Source organism: Solea solea, chromosome 6 (assembly GCF_958295425.1).
Source record: "Solea solea chromosome 6, fSolSol10.1, whole genome shotgun sequence".
Classification (NCBI taxonomy): domain Eukaryota; kingdom Metazoa; phylum Chordata; class Actinopteri; order Pleuronectiformes; family Soleidae; genus Solea; species Solea solea.
Window position 1 is genome coordinate 8,243,441 of NC_081139.1, and position 26,111 is coordinate 8,269,551.

Genomic DNA, 26,111 nt, shown 5'->3' on the forward strand with positions numbered 1-26,111 from the left:
AGTGATGAACTAGCATTTGTTAGCTCTTTTAAACATTTATGAGTTAAATAATACATTACACATTAGTGCAGTGCAAAAAAAAAGAAAAAAGAAACACATCAAATTGAAAGGGCTCAAGCATATGAGGTCTTGATAAACACAAGTAGAGGTTCAGAGATGAAAGCTCAGCTCTCTAATCATAATTGGTCCCAGTAGATTCGTAGAATAAAAATGCACAACAAAGTGATGTTGTATGAAGCTCTGGCCTGCTTTGAAAACTCATAATATTCACACGACATTATATTCTGCGCCTCAGCAGCTGCTCACAAAAGCCAGCCTCGAACAAAGGCATTCCTTTTGCATTTCAAATAACCACGCTGTAACACTCCCCCCCATCCTCAGCGATCCCCAACTTCCAATCAGACGTAAAAACATCACTGCCACACTTTTAAAACAGGGAAGGAAATAGCTTCTGCGAAAAAAAAGAGAAGTAAGACACCAAACGGAGGAAAGAGGAAGAGAAAAATAGAATATAATAAAAAAAAAAACAATTCCATGGTTTCGCTCTTTACGGGTCCGCTTCCCACAAACCAGGAAGCATTGAAAAACAATTAATCAAACATGAATGGCCTATCATAGATAGAGCACATGCAGTTCCATAGCAACAGCCTCCAGGCAAAACTGTCACCTCGTCGTCATACGGGAAAAAACAAAGGATTTACATCATTTGAATTCCTATTACTAATTAATCTGAAACAGGTCGGAGTATCAGTCTTACAAAATACACTGTACAAATACTCAGTTAGTCTCAGTTACAGGAAGACAGTGAAGGGGCGGAGCAGAGGGCTAATGTTTACGTCTATCAAGCAATCTTCACGGAATCTTGGCATTATTTAAAAAACAACAACAAAAAAACATGTCTACAAAAATGATTTATTGTCAGTAACAGTAATGGAGTTGTAATGACTGAAAGAGTAGAGAAAAATAACGGCGTTGGTAACACCTTTCATCTTCACGTTATTCCCATCACTGTTGCCAATTTCCTCTTTCTTATACTGTATATACAGATGAAGGTCTGTTACACACACAAAAGACAAAGACGGACAGTTTCAGAAGTGAATTCTACTGCTTACTGTCCCTGCACTGCCAGTTTATTCCCTCAGTCAGGTCTGATAGTATTGCCTGACAAACGAAGGCATTCAAATGTTATGTTATTGATTTATTACTATATTATCATACGTAACTTTCTGTGTGGGTTCCGAGCACTCCAAGAAAGTGATGTGAAAGAAATTGTGAATCCCATTGTCTACAACACCCTGAGGACAAGAGCTAAAACACTGTTATTGTGATGATTTACTTTTAATGTTTCTTTTTTTTTTAGTTTGTTTTTTTTCTCCCTGTGACCTTCTACGAAATGTTCCAGTGCTTTTTAGTTCACCTGTGTTCGACAGAAAGACCAAGAAGTTATCACAAAGCACCATCAAGCCTGAGCTAAATAAAGCGAGCAGCAGACGGCTGCACAAATATTATGAAATGAAAGGTTGCTGGTTGCCATAGGTACTGTATGCTAATTCGTAATGGTATCATCCAACTGGCTGGACAAGTGGGGGGAGCACTGAGGAAGAGGATTTAGTTGGTCATTACATTAGTTTATATATGTATATATGTATATATATATATATATATATATATATATATATATGTTGAGCTCTGTTGGGTATATCTTAGTTGTGTTTGACCACCAACAATTGGAGATTAGAGTCCCACATATGCACAGAAGGGAAAAGTAAGTAAAGAAATGACGGCAAGACAAGGACAAAAAAAACAAAAACAAATGAAAAAGATACAGAAAAAGTTCCGTATGACCTCAGCATTAAATTTCATCTTTTTAAGTTAGCGAGGGGACAGTAAGATATTGCTTTTTGGGCGATGAGAAGCCATTCGGACCCAAACTGTGACGTAGAGCCAGGAAACTCGTTGCGAGCGCGTTCCTCTGCCACATTATGCCTGTCGTGTTTGTATTCACATCTTGTACATCATAGTCAAATGGGAGTCAAATAACAAAGGCTTTCCAATTACGTGTAGCACATTGTGTGTGAGATGGAATATCACAAAGCCATTGTTCCCCTGCTCCTGCTGACCTTACCTTTGAAATGGTTTCACGGCCGCTCCAATTGCCTGCACCATTTGATTTAGCTAAGGGGATTTGACCACCAGCACATAAATGAGAGAAGGGTGGAAACGAGAACTATATACAGCTACGAGGAGAGAGAGAGAGAGAGAGAGAGAGAGGGAGAGAGAGAGTGAGGGGGGAGAGTAAAATAGCTAACCTTGCTTTGTCCTCATGATGATAAAACCAGAGCAGCATCTGTTTTATTACTTAAATAAGCAGGTTGATTGCTATTCAAACCTTTATTACACTGACATCATAATAAAGCAAAGTCAGTGCTAAAAAAAAAAATGATTCGCCACATCTAAAATAAATCTTCTGTCTGTCAGATTTTAATTAAGAGCCATCTGTAGAGCTGCAGTCCATAGTTGTAAAGTAAAATGTACAAGAACATTTTGGACCTGGTATCAGTTACTGTACTGAATTTCTAATCCCACACTCGGACCTTTGCTCTTCCCTTCCTAAGATCGACGCCTGTGCCAGTTTTAAGGCTTCTCCTCTCCTCTCCTCTCCTCTCCTCTCCTCTCGTCTCCTCTCCTCGCTCTCTCCCTGCTTGACTGGAACCATCTTGTTTAGAGTGATGGCTCACTCACACAGGTTCACGGCTGCTATTGTAAAATCACCCAGCGTTTAATTGAAACAAATGACTATAATAATAGAACATTATCCCTGCAGGCACCCAGCCATGACAGCTTTAATTAGAGGCGCGTTCAAGACTGATCCTTCAAAAGCGCCGCCGCTGTGCAACACGGCGGTAAACACGCCTTTAGGTGGGGAGCCAACCCTGGGCTCCACAGCCCTCAAAGCTACTTCTCATTCACCCCGAGGGCAAAGTACTAACAACTCCGTTCCTCAAAGAGCCTTCAAGCCTTCACCCCCCCCTCCCCTTCTCTTTCCCCTCTGTCCCTTCATCCATGTCTTTGGTTTATCAAGCTTATAAATGCCCAGAAGAGTCATTTACACAAGCTGAGGAGAATTAATAAGAGAGAGGATATATGAATCACACGCTACTTAAGTATGAAAGCGAAGGCAAAGTGCTGCCTCTGCTTCCTTTGCGACATCAGGCAGATGCTAAGTGAGGAGATATGATGGGCAGTGCATGCTGGGGTGTTTAAGGAAAAACACGAGTCTGTTAAGAATATGCACTTATAAGGTTGTCTCATCAAATACAACTGTGATTCAAATGTAACGCGAAATGATCCACGTGCAGCATCAGCTGATTTCAGTCACAACATTATTGCAGCCTCATTCTGGGCATTAGCTTTGACAGTCACTCAAGAAAATGAAGAAGAGGATTTTCAATTGTTCCAATTACATGTTATTCAGAAAGAGAAATGTAAACACTCGCTCGCTCACCTCCTGCACTGACATGTGATCAAGCAGCGAATATTGTAGAAGTATCTCACAGAAGTGGCAGCACGGGGAAGCAATTACGAGTTGCGACACAAACTTTAAAACAGAGAAAGGGCTGTTTTGTTTTAACGACATCGACCTGAAATGGACTCTGCGTCGTTCAAAGCCAAGCGTGACATGTTCGTTTCATGTTTGCGCTGTGCATTCTTTAAAACTAACACGCACAGAGGGGAAAACGACAGGAAGGAAGTCCTTTATTATTATCATTATTATTATTATTATTATTATAATAATAAAATCAAATAAAGCTGGAAGCACAAGCACAATCAGGAGAATGCTCTCGTTTGTGATTGACTGTGGGTTTGAAAAGTACCGTACCACCCTGAACGCCTCACACATAGAATCTGTGGGAGCAACAAGGCAGTGGTTGATTTGCAGATAGTAATGTCATGATGTCCCCCTTGGCACCATCCTCCATGTTCCTCATTACTGCTAATGTCAGAACCTACTTTGCTTTTATTTCCTCTCTCCCTCTCTCTTCCCCTCTATTTATCTCTCCCCCTCCAGTTCTCTCTCTCTCTCTCTCTCTCTCTCTCTCTCTCTTATTTGACTTTATTTTTTTTTCTTCACCCCCCCCCCCCTCGCTCTTGTTCTCTCTGGCTTGCTTGTGCAGCTCTCAGCCCGGGCGTGTCTCTGTGCGCTCACCTCACAAAGCACAGCGTCAGAGAATCAGAGCCTTGTCTGACATGACATGTAGGAGATGGTTGTGAGGAGCGGTGGGGACATACAGTCTTGACAGCAGAAGGCAAGCATCCTCTGCTCCCACTAATGAGACTCCTGACTGCCGTGTCAAACACCCTTTGTGTATGTATGTATGTATGCGTGTTTGTGTGGGTGTACATATATATATATATATATATATATATATATATATATACATATAAAACAATAAAAAAATAGAGAAAAATAGAATGTAGATGCAGAAATAATGAAGCCAAAAACAAAAAAGAGCACACGAATGAAAGGAAGCCGGCCATGGTACTGTATGTGCTGTATAAGGTTATGACAAGCTGATTTGCATTTGTTTCAAAAACCTGTCAGAGAGAAATTTCACTCAGGACAAAACTATATCTACTTTATTCTTACATTACTTTCTTAATATTAAAGATTTAATCCACTTTCTTGTTTTATGTGAGTGTTCGCAACAATAGTTTTTGAGTCTGCTTCTGAAATTGCTGATTTCACAATAAGAGTCCTCTTTATTGGCACAAGCACACAAGGCTTTTTGACTCCAGTTTGACCATAACTTTGTGGATTAAAACCAGGAGAACAAACCAAACATTACATCTCAAGAAAAACATGGCAAGGGAACAGTGCACGAGTAGTTAAATATGTGTAGGCTGAAGAAAAAACTATGGCCCAGACTTTTTGGAAAGGAGCACATAAAAAGTGAGCAGCTTTTACCCATAAGATTTATTGTCCCCGCACAGCAACAGCTACAGTAAGTCTCCTGTACTGTAAGATAACACCTGCATGTAAGTTTACGGTCAAGGATAATTTAGGAGAAGATATCACAGTAGAAACATTAAAAACAACACAAACTATGGGCCGTGTTTGCACATACAAGTGTTTTAATCGTCCCTGGCTCGAGCCGCGCTTGTACACATTAGCTGGCAGTGTGGCGGCATAATGTTGAAGTGGTGGCTGGCGGCACAGCAGGGAGGACGTCCCTGAGTGAGAGGACGCGGTACGACTCTCGGGGCCAAATATTCGCGGTGGTGAGAGCAGAATGAGCTGATGGATGGTTGAGATAAGGGCACAGTGCAATATGGACACGATTACATAGCAAGAGAGATCTCAGCAGGGGCCTCTGGCTAAGTGTAATAAGAAATCCCTTATCTATGTATCTGCTTCATAACGCTGGCGTTATCTGTGGCTGATGAGTCTGCCTTTGTGTCTTTAGCCATGACACAGATGATCACATCTACATTATGGAGGAGGAGGACAACAATGTGTGTGTGTGTGATGAAGCATCTTTTGCCCAGTTGTCTTTGGTACGTGACGTGATAAATTATCAAACTGAAAATTGCCACTGCCGTCTATTACCTGGGATCACAGTGATAAGCGGCGTTATTAGCGAAAAGGCTTTTGCGCACCACTCCTCGCACAGTATAAGCTTATATTTGTACAAAAAGCAAGTTTAAATTACACCCGCGATATAAAACGAAATGTAATTTGTCTCACGGCGTTGATCTCTTTAAAGTTCAGAGCGCACGTTATTTAACACCCTCTCTTTGGAGTTTCTGATTAAAAAGGAAGAAAGTGAGTTGATGCATAATCCTCTGATTCGCTTAATCTGATAGGTTAATTGACTTTATCAAGGTGGAGTGGAAAAAAAAGAGGAGCCACCGTCCCAGCCTGCAATAAAAAGCCATCCAAAATGATGAAACTGGAAAATAACCTATACTTCTTTTAAGATATTTCTTAATATACAACTACACTTTCATATCACATTGCCAGAGAAATAAGGCACTTTCTCCCAGGAGATGAGAAAAGAATTGAATTTTTCCTTATCGGCCATCTATTTTTCCACAGAATGCTATTACTTGCAGCCTGCCGTTGCTAAGCAACAGGAAATATTAATAGGACCTTTTATTAGCTAGGCTATACCAGTGGAGTACTAAAATGAGGAAGTGGAAAACATGAATGTGTTACATAAATCTCCAAACCTTTCAGGGTTTGTACAAGTCTCTGTTTGTCCAGTGATTTATGGCTGTGATGGTTCATTTATGGGGGAGGGAGGTGTGAAATGCCAAAATGGAACATTAGCCCAGGGGACAATTTGAAAATATATAATCACAAAAAAGTGGGGGGGAAAAAGGGGGGTTAATAAAACCCCTCTTTTCATATAGATCACGCAGAGACCCTCAAAAACATGGGCTTGACCATTCAAAATCATCTATGCCTGAATCAACAGTGGAATAACTAATACAAGACCCACTCTATCACTGGGCTTGTTCAAGTGCAGTAAGAAAGCGACAGACATTCCATCATTTCTGAGCAGATGCTCTAATCCCTTTTAAAAAAAGCCTGAAAATGAAGGTCTTTCAAAGGAGAAATGGGTTTTTCCTTCATCAAAATGTAAAGTATAGAATAAGGCAAAGCCTCAAAGAGAAGAACGTCTTTCATGTCCATAGTGGAAGAAAAACGTCTAAACATTTAATTGCAATATTTTACAAAAAGAAAAAACTACTTGGCAACTGTGTAGGTGATATAATAATCATTCCTCAGACCTAAATATTAGCTCCTGTATTTTCTCTGCGAATGCATAGCTTTATTCTGGAGTCCAACTTTTCTTTTTTTTCATGTGTGTTTAAAAAACCAGCAGGTGTACGACGCGCGATAATACGTGCGCTAAGACTCTCCATCAGGAGGGAGAACACATTAAAACACACCTCTGCTCTCTTGTCATTAATTCACCAAAAAGCTTGTCTGTGACAAGTTTAGTTGACATTGCAGCTCATATTTCATTCACATATGCAGGCCTGAAGAGTGACCACCTGCCACAGGCACTTAATACCTAAATAACTAAATAAATGAATAAAATAAATAAAGGAAGAAAAGAAAAGAAAACGCAGGCATCCACCAAATTAACATGACAATCACTGTTGGGTTAATACTTGATAATTAACCTCAACGACTGCAGATAAGGAGCTTGTGAGGAAATTCCCACATTTAAGCGTTGCAACAAAAGAAATTACAGAATTAAGTCTGAATATGAATACTACGGTGCCACAACCCTCATTACTGATGAACTGACCCTCCTTCAGGCAGTTTCCAAAAAAACCCCGAAACAAATAATAAGATAATAGCTGGGAGTTTGACCGCACTAAAGGCTGCATCTGCATCTTTCTAATACACATAACGTCCCCTCACATTCATCATCTGTTTCATATTCAGAATATCACACTGGGGACAGCTTGACGATGGCTAATGTTGCATAATTACAGATAATTTATTCCACTTGGGGGGGGGGGGGGGGGGGGGGGGAAGAAAGAAAAGACAAAGTGGGTTTAAGAGGCATTTAACAGATTCAAGATGTATTATTGTAAGGTAGCTTTCGCTATACTTTAGGTTTCAGTGTAAATAAAGATGCGACAATGGGAGCACTCTGTGTTTTGTGATTCCAGAGTAGAGATGTGTATCTTTCTGGGCTGTATTGATAAGATCAATGCAACCTGAGCATGGCTATTAAATGTCTAATGTGTTTTGGAACATGTAGATGCAATGACAGTGAGGACATGAAGGTGGGGGGGGGGGGGGGGGGGGGAGCGGTGGGGCTGCCAAGTGCATCAGAGAACTCTCTGGAAGGTTTTGGCGAGAGGGAGAGGAGTTTTTAGTCTGCGACGCAATAGGCATCGGAAGAATTCTATGTATTGAAAAGGGAAATTAGAAGATGAAATTATCTTTCAAGTTGGCCACTGAGATTTAAAGGTCACATTTATTCGTATCCTTATTATTATTTCAATATCTCTATAATATAAAGCAGGTCCAACCAATTAAACACATTTTATCAAGGTGGAGTTCTTGTTCTCCTGATAATCCTGTCGTCTAACCATATTTATTATGGTTAGACTGTCTGACCACTGCCACATGTATAAACCAGTGCATATTTATTTATTAATCATATTTCTTTCTCAAAATAGAGGAAAATTACCTTCAAAAATGTTTTGTTCACATAGATAAAAAATTATTTTGGGTATTCAGTTAATTGATCCTTTTATATGGTTAGTTTTATATGTATATTTATTTTCATTTTGTTAGTTTTCAATGGTCAGGAAGGTCACAGTGTCTAATAGACCTGAACGTCTGCTACATTTGCAGTCTAAACAGCCGCTTTAGTCCCACAGTCCAGCCTGTCATCACCAACTAAAATACACACTAACGTCGAACGCTGAAAAAGAGCCATTGTCATACTCTCCTCTACTCTAAATCCCCTTTGTTACATAATCATTCTATTTATTTTATGTTTACATCGTTGCACCTGCGGTGGAGCACTTTCCAAACACTTTCCGCACACTTGAATCACGTAGGCACACGCGTAAAAAAAAAAAAGAGGCTCTCAGCCCTTTTTGTTGAGACAGAATAACCTTATTTCACTCAACTGAATTATCTCTAAAATATCTAATAATGAAATCCAGACGGTACAGAAAACTGGAGGTATATTCTCATTCTGAATAAGAGTTACCTCTTTGCAATTTCCCTCCCCCCCACACACACCATCCTCCCTCTCTCCCTCTCTTCATCCAAGTCTATTGCACTCTTTTCATTGCCCAGCTCACGTATTGAATCTGCCTGATGAAAACAGATCTCACTGCAGCACCACAATAGAATGGCTGATGCAGGAAAGATGAACCCTAATGGATTTTTTTTTTTCAGTGTGCTCAAGATTGAATATAAGGCCTGACCTCCAGATGTAGTGGATCCATTTCAACAGCAGAGATATTGTTTATAGTGAAGCCACAGAAACACACAGACACACTTGGACACACACCTACAGGGCAATGTCAACAGAAGCAGCAGCAGCAGCAGCAGCAGCAGCAGGGAAAAGGCCATCTCTCTATCTACATACTGTAACAATAACTTTTAGCCACCGAAATAGTCGTCAAATTAGAATTAACCCTTGCTATTTATCTATCCGTGTCAAGTGAGGTATTCATAATGATACCATCTCGTGTTTGAACTGCTCAGTTTGCTTAATTACTTTGCTCAGCAGACTGTGTCAAGGTGAGGCACCGATTTAATAGACACTCTGCTCTTAGCAAAAAAAATGAACCTCCGCTACGCTTTGGTAGTTCTGCCATGGTGTCTATTTGATTTAGAAATTTCAGAGTTTGCTTTATATTCTCCCCTTTTTTTCTCAGAGAAGCTGGAGCTGAAGCAGAGCCCTGAAAAAGACCTGCCATATCACCGAGAAGTGTTTGAAATTTTGAAATAACATCAGATATCGAGATTTGGGAGGGTACTCGAGTTAAACACATTTATTTTTTATTTTTGATAGGAGTGGTAAAATGTTTATTTTAAAATATTTCATGAAATATTTACTTTTGTATCTCGGCACACGAAACCAAAACGCGACACTTAATCCATCAAGGCCTCGCTGTCGTCACCAGCCTTTGCTTCAGCGTTTTGTAGTATCTCTCACGTAGAATGGAAACAAACTGAACATTGCAAAAAAAAAAACTCATGCATTTTTATCACAGAGCGAGCAGCAGTATATTTTCAGCCTATTAAAACCAGCGGGTGTGGTCCTTTTGTAACAGTAACAAACATCCACACTGCCAAGCAAAAGACTGCTCTATCAACCACTGTCTCTGTAGTAAAGGTCACGACCAAACTGTGAAATGAATACCAAGATAAATGACACATGAATCCAATATGGGGGGGGGGGGACTTTGTATAAAATATACAGTATGTTTATATTTCAGATCTTTATCATGTCATATTTGGGTTATTTGCTGACTGTTTATCGTTATCTCTCCTGGGAACATTATAATGCATCCTGCTCGACCTTGATATGCATCGGTGTGTTTAATGCATTAATGTATTCTCTTGTCTTTAAGCACATTGCTGACTCCAAGAGGAGGCCTCTGACAAAAAAAGAAAGACAGTACAATATAAAATATACGCTATATTATACTGTAAACTGCATAATGGCAAGTCATTAAATTAGAGGAGGAAAGGCACAGCTGTCGAGTGCAGTCACTTCTGCATCTGTTTGCATCACAGTTAAAAATAAGACCTTCAAACCATATACTTTTTAATATTTTACCATGAGCTTTTTAATCCAAGGGATTTTCACTGCTGCGAGTTATGCTAATCATCGGTGCATAATTTCAAATGGATATTAAATATATGGCACCATCAAATACTAAAGTTAGAGGAATGCTATTAACCCTTTAACACCTAACCCTCAAAATGTCTGCCTGGACTTTTTTTTGCTTATTTATTAAATGCTTTTAACCATTTTTCCAGAATAACGTCCAGTATATTTACAGTTTACTGCATGTTCAAATGCTATTTGTAACAATTTAAAACAAAGCAAAACACAACAGATTTTGCATGTTAAATTTGATATTTTAACAGTATGAAAGATATTTACAATAAAAATGTTCTCAATGTTTCTTTGTCTCTCAATGTGCAAAAAAAATGGAAACTATGTACGGGGGTTCTTCCCACTCTCTCCTCTCTGGCGACAAAGACGCTGATTCTCCGGCTTCCTGAAACAGTGTGAGTGAAATAACCGCATGCATAACCACATGTTGGCTTTGACGTTCAGCTTTCAGAAACCGCTGGAATTTGTCCGATAGCACAAACTGCCGCGTAACTAAAATAATGCAAAGTGCGCTTGTGCAAACGTGTCATCAGCGATGCGCTCAGTGTTAAAGGGTTAAGTGAAACTATGCTACAATATTTACATTGAATGAAACAGAAAACAGGCACTTATTAAAATGCAAGCTCAGCCACAGATTGAACACTAAACTACACTTGTGTGTGCTACAGAGTGTAACAAGAGAGGCCTGGTGTAACACCCTTTAGTTACACACAGTGTAATTCCAAATTTTTAGAGTTTAACAATGTTGAGCTATACAGTTTGAATGAGTTTTATTTTGATGTAGTTCCTTATTTTTACCAGCAGGGTGCGCATTAGTTACACACAAGCGCTAGTCACGGTCGCACTTCCTTTGTTTTTTTCCCCGGGAAAGTCAGTTTTTTTTCGTGGACCTACACTGATGGGAACAGTCATGCTATAGCCATGAGCAATTTAATGCTGATAATTAGATAAAGAGTGGATTAAACATTATTTCGTTTCGCGTTATTGGTTCTGAAAGGTATCCGCACCTAGGAGAAGGTGTTTTGGGTTGTCGGACATCGTGTTTTTTTGAGGGAAAACTCCGGTGAGTAGTAATCATTAGCATTTAGCATAGCATGCTAACGGCTTCTTATTTCATTATATATCATTCTTATGTGCTGTTACACTTCTGAGAAAGTGTTTGAAACCAAGCAGAGGTATATATGAGTGTGTTGAATTTGAGAATGTGGTTAATTTTATATTTCTGTGTGGATAATTATCTCTGCTAATCGAACTAGTGCTTTGTGTTAGCAATTAACCTATTGCTATACAACGTGTACTGATATATATATATATATATATATGACCTGTGCTATTGCTATATGCTAGCTAATGTTACAAAGTTAAACAAGTTAGTTTTGTGAGCTAAAACACATGCAGTTGTGTGCATTTGGGTTACTACTACATGATTTGTGTGCACTATGCGGTGGCAAAGTTAAGAACATACAAATAACAAATATTTCATATACACACCATTTTGTGTGTGGGCTGTATAAAAATTCATTTTATAGCCATATATGATACATTGTCAATGTGGATGGTTTACGTTCATTGATACAAGTTAAAAAAGATAAATACTGTACACTTGATTTAGATTACTGTTAAAAAAAAAAAAAGATAAATGATAGATCTAAAGGAAAACACCTGCTCTATGCAGGTTATTTTTTTTTTTCCTGTGTATGAATCGATGCTGATGGCGAGCTAGAGCCCAGACCCGAGGAACGTGGAGCAGAGCACCGGCTTACATGCGTGGGAGAGGTGTGACGTCAGAAGCAGCTTCTTCAAGCATCCGGAGAAAGCACATCTATTATATCATACAGGTAAGAAACAAAATCACACTAGCCGGGTAGATGAACAATTACATTAAAGGACTAATACACACTGATTTCGGACAAACTGTGGACACTGACCTATCTGGACCGTTGACTTTATTTTTGGACTCTATTAGACTTTGTTTGTTTATTACTTTGGACCGTTTTTTTTTTCTTTCATTTGTACTTTGAATAGCATTCCTGTACATTTGTTTATTTTTCTGTTGTTTACAACTGAGGTTGTTATTGATACATTTGATAAATTCTAAGTTGTTATATGAAAAAAAATATATAAATTCAGTCATAGCTTAACTATTTTTGTTACTTCTTTCCTAACTGTCCATGTCAATTATGTCCTCCATGAGCGAAACTATATCTTTTGATCTAGCCTAAATTGAAAGTACATGACATTCACCACAGCTCATGTGCAATAGACATCCGTTACATTCACATGCTACGTTTGGTGTCACAGAGAGTGCAGTGATGGTGCAGAGATGCTAATTTGTGGACGAGCAGGTCTGTGTGGAGCTGAGGGAGCAATCAGTGCGTATTCATGTTTGAAGGCTTGACACACTGACTCGTGTACTATATGCTGTTGTGGTAGATATGTAGCTGATGGATTTGCCTGCAATCCTTTTCTCCTCATATCAGAGCTGACAGTGTGACCACTGGAAAATATCATTTTAAGGTCTTTTAATTATGAAATCAGTTGTTGTGGTCAAATTTGCCCAATCTCCCAATGGATAAATGTGCCCATAAAATGCAATCCACTTTTCTGTATCCTTGTTTGTGTCTGCAAACTTAAAGCCGTAGTGTGTTCATTTGCTGATAAAGTCTAGCTTGCAGCACTTCTACACTCTCTCTGTGTTTCTCAGTGTAGCTGTGTTTAGATCTCATGTCACCCGGCAACATTCCCACACATAAAGGAGTGCCCACAAAAAGAATGAAAACTGCTGAAATTAAGCAGATTGAACACTTATTGCCAATGCTTACCCCAGAACTCCTGCTGTATACATGCGAACGCTCCCTTAGTCTGATAGTTTTCCGTGACGCGGCACACTAATGTAACTAATGTTACATAATTTCTGAGAGGCAGGATATTAACAGCAACACAAATTCATTTATGCACTGCAGCTTTAAGGCTCATTAGCTTTCCCACATGTTGTTCTGAGTATCTGAGTCTAAGAGTACAACTTCTTTAAAGTCTTCTGTTACCAGTCCTGTCATCACCGACAGGATATGGCATTGCTGTAACTCCTAGACCATTTGTGACATCAAGAAAATTCGAAAACTATGAACTGGCGATCACTCCAGGGTGTGACCCCGCCTTTTGCCCTACTTCAGCTGAGATTGGCTAAGCACCCCCCCGGGACCCTCATGTGGAGGATAAAGCGGTAGAAGATGGATGGATGGATACCAGACAGCAGATACTTGTCATTACGATAGCCCCACCGCAGAACGACCGCCCAATCACAGACAAGATTCACCAGCGCGTCACACGTTTGTGGCGTCAACTTCTCAATACCGTAATTCCTAAACAGTTGAGTAGCTGCCAGATATTGAAAGTGAAAGTTATCTTGGAAAAAGGGGCAGAAGCACTCACTCATGGAAATTTTTTTTGACATTTCTACAGCCAAAAAATCAATATCCCATGCAGGCTGATATCTTGATGGTCATAAGAGGGTTAAAGTCTTCTAAAGTTTGATTGTGACCATAACGGTTTACATATTAAGCATTGCATTCCCCATTCTCACAAGGCCTCCATATGAGCATTCAATTCATCTAGTGGCACTCACCGAGGGCATTTGGCTGGAGACCAGGTGGCCGTCCTGTGCCAGCATATTGGACATCATGAGTGTGGGCAGCTCTGGGTAGGAATATGGATTGATGAGCCCATTGTGTGACAGCGAGTGGCAGAGGTAGCCTGTAGAGTCATGCTCCATCAGGTGAAGAAGAGGTGGCTCGGGGTGGTTAGGTGGAGTGATGGGAGGGATCTCATAGTCTTCATCACCGTTTCCACTGCTGCCGCCGCCTCCTCCGCCGCTGCCTCCAGCCTGACCTGTGTAGCTCTGAGTGGAGTTAAAGACACAGAAAAAAAAAAGATGAGTGAGAAAGATTGGGCCTAATGAACAGAGGTTTATCATCAAAGCTGTTTTGTATATGACTCTGGGTCTCCAATGTAAACATTCAGTTTGCAGTGAAGTAGGAACGGTAATGCCAAGTCTTGTTCATTTCATTTCCTAAAGCCAATATTGGGTGACTGGAGCACTTCCATGGTTTGGGTGGGCAGGAAACTCTCCAATTTGAATCGTTAGTATCACAGAGCATAATAACATCTTCAACTTCTTTGATTAAAAGTCAATATTCCAGCTAACAGGTGCCCAAGGTGCGTTCTGGTTAGAAACATCAAACCCCGAAGTACATTCAACAGTCTGAGGATATTGTTTGCTTATTTATGCATTTAATGTTCATTTTAAGTGGTGCCTGAAATTGTCCACATAGTTTATACTTTATAGTTAGGAAATAGAAAGAATTTGAATGATAGATGTCTTAAGTGTAAAACAGAACGACTACATTAACCGCTAAACCATCTTGTTTGTTCATCATTGCTGCATTCAAAGCTCTTGAGTTGTTACCGAGTTACTGTGCTAGCCGTGATTTCAGAAATACATCTAGGGAATGAAATGTTTTTGCACTTTTTCCATGTTCATTATTATTAATATTATCTGTTTATCTGACATTTATTGCTGCTAACTCTGCTGGAGCAAGGACACTCCAAAACACACTGTTTCTGACAGTTCCAACACTGCCAGGGACCAAGCAATCTGTAGTTCTATTGAGTTAGAATAAAAGATGTCTCTATTCTTCTATTCTTCTCCATTCTTCAAAGACAAACTGATGAGACAACAACAAACTTCTAGATCAGAGGTGTCAAACTCAAGGCCCGCAGGCCACATCCAGCCCGCCATGCAATTGTATTCGGCCCGCGAAATATAATATATTGTCTCATCAAGTTACATCTCCAGTAAAATAAATAGAGAAATTAAATGTGGACTTTAAAAACACAGAAAAAGAACCAGAGGAGGGTTATAGACATAGATAGATACATGTGAGCACAGGCCTGTATGGGCTGTTCTATTGAAATACAGCAGAGGAAATCAGGCACGACAGCTGGAAAAGCACAATGGAAAATCATTTGCTCTGAACTTTTTCCTTATTTGACCTCATCTGGCCCTCTTGGACACAGTTTTTAATTCTGACCCCCTTTTTAATTGAGTTTGACACCCCCGTTCTAGATTATACAGTTCATTTCATCCTGTAATTGCCATGCTATACACTGACTTTTCCAGCAGAGGTGTTTTATCCATTATGTTCATATATATGTAGTATCAGGAAACATTGTTGCATTGATGATATTAATGACAAAGTGGCTCAAAATGTATATAATATTTCCTTGCCTGTCAAAAAATAAATGATAATGCTGGGATATCCTGGTCACTACACACACTTTCACTCCCTCTGTTGCTTTGTTCTGTCAAAGAGCCGATTCATTTAAACCTTGTGCACAAACTCAAACAGTCATTGTCGGTGATGTCACTTTGTTACAGATCCTCTAGAAAAATAGGCAATAACATTTCTTCTGTTTCCTGTAATTTGTCTAAAAGCACTATTAACGACTGTATTTCACCCCCGATCTGTCACTTTTGTAAGAGTAGGTGTGATTCAGTTTCAAACGCATTGCTTTGAAACAAAAGCTACACACTCGGTAATCTGTAATAAAGACGAACAACTGCCTCGGTGTTTGTGTGCTGTGCGTCCAATCGGAGTTCTGCACAGTTTAAAAAGAAAAGAAAAAATAGCAGGGAAATTCAACAAGGGAATGAAAAGCAATTTTGTCTGAGACCATCCAACTTGACTCCCATTGTAATGACTGAGTCAAATTAATCATCACAAATAATATTCTGGTGTCAACCATTCAAGGGTTTTTTAATAGAATTTTTATGATTCATGTCTAGCAGTATACATCAAACAGTCAGTTCGGCAACATTTCTGAAATCAATTCAATATCATCTTTGTGTAGGCTGTCATCCTCAGCAGCCGAGTGGTCATTTATCTCTCAAACAGATACTTTCAGAAAATAAGGGGCAAGGGGAGACGGAGAGAGAAAAGGAGAGAGGATGCAGGGTGCATTTTCTTCCTTGTTTCTCTCAACCTTGCTTTATTGTAAACGTTAGTTGTTGTTTTTTTATGTTTTTCATATAAATAACAGGTTTGTTAGGATACACTACAGAAAATATGTATTAATGACAAATAAGAATATTATGTCAGCATTTAAACATTAACGGTTCACATTTGAAAAAACAACAAAATGTATCTTCTTGGAAAATGACAGTTTATTTTCCCTTTTCACATCCATAAATCCAAGTGCAATCAGAGAGAATTCATTCTGTTTTTGCAACATCCGTTTTAAAATTTAACCACAATCATTGTGAAACAAGAATGTAAACACAGACTCAGCATTAACATCTCACTTTCATCTTCCTACAAAAAAGAAAAGGAGAAGAGAGCTGTGTGATTGCCTCAGTTTGATTTACTTTGACCTGATATCGCCTGCAAGCGAGTTGATGTTCATTTTCTGAACTCTCCTTTGAAGACAGATGTTTTTCTGAACCTGTGGGAATTGTGTTATTGTTTGGTCTAATGGGCACGAAAACAAACATTTCCTGAGATTCAATTTCCCTCATAATTGTTGGAAGGAAACTAAATTGTCTACTGTAAACAGTGGAGCGATTGTGTGAAGTGTGTCCCGCTGTCATCCTTTCTGGGTGACCACTCTGTGATCTCAAGCCTTGCGCATGCCCTTAGTCATCATGTAGCATGTTCATCAACCTTTTATTTGCTCACTTTATAAATATAGATCCAAGCTGCAGAAACATTTTTCCTGGTCTCATGTGTTGCTTTTGATTGTGCAAAGGAATACGAAGTGAGTACGTGCCATGTGTTAGATTGCTGTGAAGGCTCATCCAGTGCCCTTGATGATAAAATGTAAATACCAAGGACATTCCCAGTTGGATTGTGGCAAGATACATTATTCATATGCCTCCATCCAGAATAAGATTGCATGTACAGAACCACATGTACACCTAAGCTAATGTATACTCTTTTCTCCCTTAAAAGTAAAATCCAAACAAAGGCTATGTATTTGATGGATTGTATAGACAAACATGTGTCCTAGTATGGAATTGGCTTTTCAAACAAAAGCCTCCTCTTCTTTTTTTCTGTTTTTTTCCCCCTATGAGCTGCTCGTCATTGGTTTACTCGCAACAGACTCCAACCAAAGGCTGCATTACACAGATTCTATTTTCTCACTGAAAAAAATCTTTTATTTTCCTCCTCAAGTCAATACCACGCACTATAGGGAACATTATTTCCAATACACAGTATGCTCCGTCTGCACAGCGAGCGAAACACAATCTGTAACATTTTAATTAAGAGACAGATCTCTCGACTGTAAGTGTTACATACCAGCACACCTTTCATTTAAAAGAAACAGATGAATAGACAGTTGGTCTGGGACTGAGAGAGAAAATAACATTGATTGGGGAGCTTTCCAGCTTGTTTTTTTTCTTTCTTTTTTTTGGCACAGATCTTTTGCTTCCTCTGTAACTCTGCCTGAGTATTCAAGGCCTTCTGAAGATGATATTGACTGTGACTAATGGCTCATTATCTGTATATTCTTCTTCTTATCATTATTATTTTTATTAAAATATGGTTGCCATGCCAGTGCAGACATAATCCAGTTAATGTGACATTGCACATTATTCCTAGAGAACGCACAATAATTTGCCGGTTTCATGTCCTGGTCTTTGTTAAACACAACACAATCCTAAAATATTTGAATGTTTTCCAACAATGTAAATGTGGGACTTTAATGATTTTCTGTTTAAAATATCTATAAACTATATTTCTGGCGGCTGGAGATGGAGCTGTTGGTTGGACAAAAAAAAGAAGCTATTTCTTCCTCTGCTATGTCACCTTGGCCTCGAGCAAGTTTTTGACTTTTCACAGACTAACTAAACGGTTCATTGATTCCACGATGAACTAAATGATAAGTTGCAGCTCTACATCATTATACAAACATTATTTTGACAGTTGGCCCACACTCTGTGAACCTTTCCTCTCACAAATAATCAAGTGAGACATCACGTCAAACTCACTGTTTGACTGTGAGCCACGTAGAGGCAGCGTTTGGAGTCGTACGGAGTTAGTGTTAGTTTTGCGAGGAGGGGGCGGGACAGGCGGCTTGGAGACAGACGAGGACAGATCTTCCTCGCTCCTAATGTGCACTTATCTGCCTATTGGAGAGCTTTGTCACCTTGGTGATTTATGCTTAAAATCCCCCCTCCCCGGGTTCCAGCACCCTCCTGTATCCATTGTGCACACTCATGTGCATACTGAGACAAACTTAGTCCCTGTTATCGCTGCTATGCGCACAGTCTTTCTTGTAAAGTGGAAAGAATTTGAAAGTTTATATTTACAAATCTGAAGAGCACGAACTGTCCTGCTATTTCCCTTTATTATCCCTGCTTGTTTTTAATACTCCCCTTTCTCTTCCCTTTCTTCCCCCTTCCTCTCCCTTTATCCATCCATCTCTTTCCATCAACCCCAGGCTTAATTAAAGCCACACCATCTCTTCTGCTACAATATCATGTCAGAGGATATCAACACGCCACAAAGCCCAGAGAGGGAGGAGGAGGGGGAGGAGAGGGGCAATGGATCCAGTTACAGCCACACTACACCTCCACTCTCCTCTTCTTCCTTTGGCTGACCCAACCCCAGCCTCTGAACGGTCCCTTCCAAACCAAAAACAGTTCTGGTCCCCTCTACACATCCCCAGATCACCCAACCACCACCCACCCCATCCACTGTCATCTCATCTCTCCCTAAAGCAGCCAAGCTGCATTATTTATCTGCGACTATGTCACTGTTTGGAAATCATGTAAGGCGTAGTAGTGGGTATGGCAATGCTGAACACTTCTATACTCAGTGTCTGTCCAGTGAATGAACAACGTGAGGTGCGAGGGGAGAAGGTGGGAGAGAGAGACAGAGAGATGGGGAGGCAGCAAAGAGGTGTGATGTGGAAAAATTATAGTTGAAAGCATACTTTTTTCTCCAAAAAAAAGAGAATCCAGCTATCTCCTCTGGCCACAGTGATGTGAGAAGAAATGATGCAGTGCTGTCACAAAAATGTTTTTTTTTTTTTTCAATCATCACTATAGGATAAAGGATATAAATATGGAGGGAATAGAGATTATTTAGGCAAGTACTGACCATCCACTACAAACTAACCTCCCACTGCCAAAAAACAGTATGTTTTTAATTGCATACGTTTACCCCCCTTTCTTTTATGTTTCCCTCCCCTCATATATCCTGTTCCCCTTGCTTGTCTCACTTGTCAGTCAAGGTCAGGAGGTCATCCTCATCTGATCATGTGTCAGAGCAGATCAGAATCAGAGCTTTTGTGCCATGTCATATTTCATTATGCATTTGACTCATCTTGCAGGTCAATGGGTCAGTGTGATTTGATTGGATGACAGAAATGATATAATTTGTGTTTAACCCCAGGCTGTATGAAGCTCTGAGTGGCGTACTAATGCATTTTGCCAACGTTGGGGCAGGCCCTCTCCGAAAGCGACTAATTTGAAGTGGCACACCGCAGAGTTAAGCCAGGGCTATTGCACAACATGCTGAGGTTATAAGGAAGGCTTTATCGTATAATAAACACAACCTCCCTTGGTCCTCTGTTTCTGTCTCTCGCACACACTTTGTTTTCTCTGTGCGAACAGATGCTGTATCCAAGTGGTGCTCAAGTGCTGCCTGTGTCTTAAACATTACCCGTTTCTCTTTCTTTATCAATTTGATTCACTAAAGATGTGTCACAGAGCCTCTTCTCCCTTGTTTGTCCCTTGTTTGTCCCTCTCTTTGTCTCTCTCTCTCTCTCTGTGTGTCTGTTTTTCCACCCTCTTCTACTAGCTCTTATAGCTCTTGATATTGGCAAGAGAGGAAGCTAATAATTGAAGCGCTGTCAGCAACAATAACCACAGCATTGTTGCTCAACAGTCATTTAGCTTTGAAAATGAAAAGAGATTAGACATGTAGTGGGGAAAAAAAACAACAACTTACATGTTTCTAAGGTGGGATAACGAGAGCATTTATTTTGTAATAAATATTGATTTATGCTATTATATATTTATATTTTTTTGGCAGCCTCGCTTCATGTACGCGAAGACAGAGTTCAAGACCTCGCGGCAGTAATGATATGCAGATGCTGCCCAGTGTCGGTGAAAACTCAACTGTGATCTCCACTAATGCGGTTTGGAAAACAAACCACGGGTGTACAAGATATCTCAGGTTTCCCAATAGTCTCATCTAGAGTGATTGTGATGCTGATGTTGATACTGCTGTGGAAGATGGGGACAAGGGGGGGAGGGAGTGGAGGGAGAATGGAGAGAAGTGAGCAGACAAAAAGAAGTGTGTACGTGAGAGAGAGAGTGTGTGTGTGTGTGTATATACACGAGTCCAACATTTCAAATGAGGACCATAATCAAACTTATTGCCTGACAGGATGAATCTAGTATTACAATGTTACACTGGCAGACATACACTATTATTTCCAGGCTCCTCTGTCTTTTCAGTTCAGAGCAGACATATCTCCTGGAGAGAGAGAGAGAGAGAGAGAGAGAGAGAGAGACAGAGAGAGAGAGAGGAATGCCTTTTAACTTTAGCTCATCAGCACAACACTATTAACAGCCACTGTTTTTAGTGATCTGATCAAATAAAAGCTGACCAGAAACTCAACAAGACCAAACATCAGCTAGTGAATAATTTTTAATCTATACTTTTTTTCACTTGCTGACAGAATCACTATTAGCATATGGACAATTGCGCTTCTGTTTCTGAATGACAAAAACTAATTATTGTTATAAGAACAAGTAAATGGACAAAACAGTAGCACAATAAAGGGCTGGTGGATCTGTACCGACTGACTCTTAACAATGTTGAGAATAACAAAGGGAGTGCTGATGGTGCACCCAGTCAAACAAATGCTCTTTATTCTCTTTATTCTGACAATTGTTAGGATCTTGTCACCCACAAATAACTCTCTGCTTTACACCAGTAGAAGTATGTATGTATGTGTGTGTGTATGTGTACATATATATATATATATATACACATACATATACATACATACATACATGTATATACATACATGTGTATATATATATATATACTAGAGATGTAACGATATGAAAATTTCATATCACGGTTATCGTGACCAAAATTATCACGGTTATCAATATTATCACGGTATTGTTAGATGTGTTCAAAATGTTCCAAAAGTACTGAACACACACACACTGAAATCTTTTAACCAAGTTTTATTTAAAAAAAGATATTTTAGATTATATGATTATTATTATTATTATCATTATTATTATTATTATTAATATTATTAATATTAATAATTATCATCTGACTGACTGACACACACACACACAGGTCCTCACTCTGTGTCGGATAATAATTAAGTAGCAGCGGTCGTACACAGCATAAAAATAAAATAAAAAAACACAGAAACAAACACATTTTGGTCTGCTACGGTATGTGTCGTCTGCACACTATTCGCTTTCGCGAGACAAACCATGACGTTTCCCACTATTCCGAAATCCCGTTTTTGTTGACTTACCCGCTGAAAAGTTGTGTGTGGTGGTCACGGAGATGGCTCATCATATTGGAAGTGGCTTCGCGCCGCGAAGTTCGCGGAGATTTTTTTTTTGCATTTTCTGCACAAGGATTGATTGTCTTCAATTATTTTACTCTCAACATCCTTTAAAAATACAAAATATGCCCAGATTTCTGATTTTACGGGGGTAATCTCTGGAGCGCAGGTGGCTTCAGCCGTGTTGTCGCTGGACAGTGCAAACTGCGCATGCGCGCCCGCTTGAGCGAGTGCCGTTCAGGTGCTGCTGCTTCTCCAGGAAATGAGCAGTATCACTGTGAGTTTTTCGGTAATCAGTTGCGGTAATCAATCACGGTTTTAACGATAATTAAAATTTGAAACGGTATGATAATTTTACCGCGGTTTATCGTCATACCGGTAATCGTTACATCCCTAATATATACACACATACATGTATATACATACATGTGTATATATATATATATATACACACATACATGTATATACATACATATATACATATATATGTATGTGTGTGTATATATATATATTTATTTTTATTAATTTATTATTATCTTCTTTAAGGAATATTAATTTATGCTCCACCACTCTTTCTCACACTCTGTGTCTCTGTGTGAGATGTCAGTGTGTTCTTAAGTGTCTCCCCTCCCTGTTTCAGAGTCAATGAGGCTGTGCATTGGAGGCTGGCACAGCTGGTGGGAGCAGGAGACTAACATCTGGAACCTCGCACTCTTGGTGCCATTGTTAATAAGAGGCTGGTGGGGAATGGAGGAGAGTGGAGGAGACAACTCTCCAGTGTCAATGGACCTCCCTGTCTTTCACTTCAACTTTACTACTGCAACTCCTACTGAATGCATTACATGTGCATAAAAAGTGGGGCCCCACCATCGCAGCAGATCTGCAACTAAGATGTCGGAGGTAAATCTCAAACCCAAGTCCAGATAAAAAACTAATGACACTAATGGACCATTTTGTTCCTTTTGGTTCCTTTTGGTTCCTTTTGGTTGCTTTACATATTCTTTACCTTTGGAAACTGTCATAAATAATAAACATATACATGCCCCTTATTCTCCTCTCTAATCAATAAAATGCAGAATAAAGCTGCTCATCGGCTGGTCCTGCAAATATTTCACAATAAAAGCCTTGTGGAATCAGGGAACATAAATACTGGAATGGGTACAGATGCGACATAGCTTGTAAATGAATCATTGACGCAGATATAGCTGTAGTGAGGCGTCTACAAAGTGACTTTGGGGCCAACAACCAAGAGGCTCAGTCACTTAATCAGGAAGTGAGGCGAAGCTCATGATCCCACACAGCTCTCTGATGTCCTCAAACTAGGTCTTTTGTTTTTGTTTTGAGCGAGACACCTCTCGTAGCAGACATTTAATACAGTGCATTTTAATTGGGCTGGATTTGTGTGGGTTTTAGCAACAATAACATTGTTTCTCCAAGTATAGCAATGTCATTCTGTTGACGTTTTCTCTGGCACCACAGAGACATTGATATTTTTTCAGATGACACATCTATTGGATGCATTGCCATGATATAAGAGGCAGACAGTAACAGTTATATAAGGTTATTAGCGATGTTATTCTGCTAATAATTTTATTCTGCAGCCTCTGAGGTCTGCTGATCAGCTCCTTCTGACAAACAAGGTTAACACTCAGAGGGGACCGGCTTTTGCAGTTGTCTCACAGACTATGGAAAGAGTTACCTCTATACATTAGGTAGGCTTATTCTTGGCCTGTTTTTAAATCTCTTTTATGTTGCTTTTTTATTGGTGTGTTATTTATTTTCATACTTGTTTTGCTGTCTTTAATGTCTTTATATGTCTTTATATGCTTTTTTTGGATGTTACAAAACTTTAGCCATCCATCTTGTATTTAAAAGTGCTTTACGAATACAGGATTTACAGTCCATCTATCCACCCTTCAATTCCTTGTTTCAGTCATTTGGAGCCAGTCCCAGCTGACACTGGGTGAGAGGAGGGTTGCACACTGAGCAGGTTGCCAGGGTCAACATTAAGAGACATTCACACCCACATTTTAACCTCCAATCAAATTCTATGCCTCACTCTTTGTAAGAAATACATTATCACCTTATGTGAACTTTCTCTAAGCAGAGAAAACCAGTCTACATGATTTGATGTAAGTGCAGGATTGTGCTTACACTTTTAAGATACCGCATCAATAATTAACCTCGTAATTTTGGCTCACAGATGTTGATTAATTGCATCATGTTCCTCTTAATTGCCTTTTCCCACAGCTATGAAAAGCAAGTTTTATTTCAACGAGAGGAAAATCTGTGGGGATGAAGAGGTTAAACAGACATGAGCCAGTTCATGTCTTTTATATTAGTCTGGTATGTGATCTGGCACAAGAACGAGTGTTTGGTCGCTCATCATTCTATCCAGTGGGGTGAAAGGCCTAGACAAACACATTAAGGTTGCCATTAGTTTCATCTGATCACCTGGGGCAACAGGGGACGGACAGCTTGGCAGAGCGAGAGCCTAACACAAATATACAGCTGTGCATTTATACACAGTGCCATGTCAGATGAGTATTTCAAACAGAGGGCTTTTAAAATGTGTGAGCATGTGAGGAAAGTGAGGTGTGTGTGTGTGGGGAGGTGTTTCTGAATGACTGTAAAAAGGCCACAGGGAGAGAGCTTTCCATCTTTCTGCTGTCGCAACAAATATGCCTGCGCATCTTTTTGCTTTGTCTCCGCTCCCTGCTTTGTCAGCGAACAGCTATAGAAATATTTTGGCAGGCTGCTCTTTGTTTTCATTTCCACCAAAAAAATGTAGGGACAGAACGAGAGAGCACAGGGTGTGGGTGAGGGGTGGGGGGCTGGATAGAGAGGGGGAAGGGGTAGGTGGGAAAAACACTGGGTAGGAATGGTGACGATATGTTGCCAGAGGTTTCGATGGCATTTGCGAGAAGGAGGACAAGGTAAAGAGTGGGGGTCTAGGAAAAGGTGAAACAAAGGGAAGAGTTGGGGAACAGGCAAGGCAGGAAATGAAGAGCTGGTGAGCTGAAGTGTGTTACGATGTGTTAATGAGATGAACCAGGTGACGTCGCAAGAAGGCTGAAAGGATTGGAAAGATTGGGGTGACAAGTTGAGGTGAGGCAAAAAGTGGGAGAATCAATAGGGAAAGGGGAGGGAAGGTGGGAAAGAGAAGTCTGCCACTCTGGTCCCCAGCTCCAATATAAACAGCGGGAGGAAGCTGTAAATCAGACTAATGCAGCAGAGTTGTAATTCAGACCAGCAGGGCCAGGGTTCTGGTGCAGGGACCCCAAACGCTGGGAGTTTACAAAACGCCGCCGTAAGGCTTTAATCAGTGCAACAATCCGAAGATACTGTCTCCCTGAATCAGTAGGCTTCCTGTCAGTCACACACGGCTGAACCTGACCAATCATGCTCCAACAAGGATCCAGACATGCTGGCTGGGCTTTGGGCTGCAGCCAAACAAGAGAATTACTAATCTAAACTGAAAAAGTGGAATGAGCCTTTAATTCAGAGCACAGAGGGACGAGGTGATAGATTTGTCAAAGGGTGGACATAAAAGACGATGGGATCATGTTCTACAGTGTTTCATCAGAAACATATGGAGGAAAGATGGAGCGGAGCAAATCTAATCATATTTGTTGGAGTGGAGCATCGACAAGTCAAGGTTCTAAATCTGAATCTGTTTAAATCTGTAAATATGAGTTCTTACACAGCTCCATCTTTAATTAAAAAAAACATTAGGAAGAATAACATGGAGACCATGTTTTGTGTTCAGTCTGTCAGTGTGCTTTGCAAACCTCATAATAATCGCATCTGTTACCTTCCATAAAAAAAAAAGACTTCATCGATCTGCTCTGTCTGTGCTTTTCTGTGTCTCGCAGATCTGCTGTTGACGCTCAAATACCTCCCTAATTGTCATTATAACTCCGAATGGGCCAGAGTAATCCCTGCCAGCAATGCCTTACAGCATAAATACTGAGACCAGAAATATCACCAAACCTACTGTTAAAACATCATTTGAACTGTGAATATGTAAAGCAGACAGGCAAACTTTCAAACCCCTCGCTGCCTTTTCATACTGGCATGTATTCTAAAAAGAAAAGGAGGGCA

At 39.9% G+C, this 26,111-nt stretch overlaps 1 protein-coding gene and 1 long non-coding RNA gene across 4 annotated transcripts in view; one reads left to right on the forward strand and one right to left on the reverse strand.

Annotated features, from left to right (window-relative positions):
* The window catches only part of tox2 (TOX high mobility group box family member 2), an 86,819-nt gene that overhangs the window by 13,504 nt on the left and 47,204 nt on the right, over positions 1-26,111 (reverse strand). For all 3 annotated transcript variants that reach the window (XR_009240435.1, XM_058632012.1, XM_058632011.1), the window contains exon 4: positions 14,023-14,295. Coding sequence is in view for 2 of the 3 variants with exons in the window: in XM_058632012.1 (XP_058487995.1) it covers positions 14,023-14,295 (273 nt within the window). In the remaining variant the exon portion in view is untranslated. The remainder of the gene's footprint in view (positions 1-14,022; positions 14,296-26,111) is intronic.
* LOC131461036 (uncharacterized) lies at positions 11,267-23,052 on the forward strand. Its single transcript, XR_009240436.1, has 3 exons — positions 11,267-11,460; positions 12,073-12,235; positions 22,648-23,052. It is a non-coding gene; the product is annotated as an uncharacterized LOC131461036 (long non-coding RNA).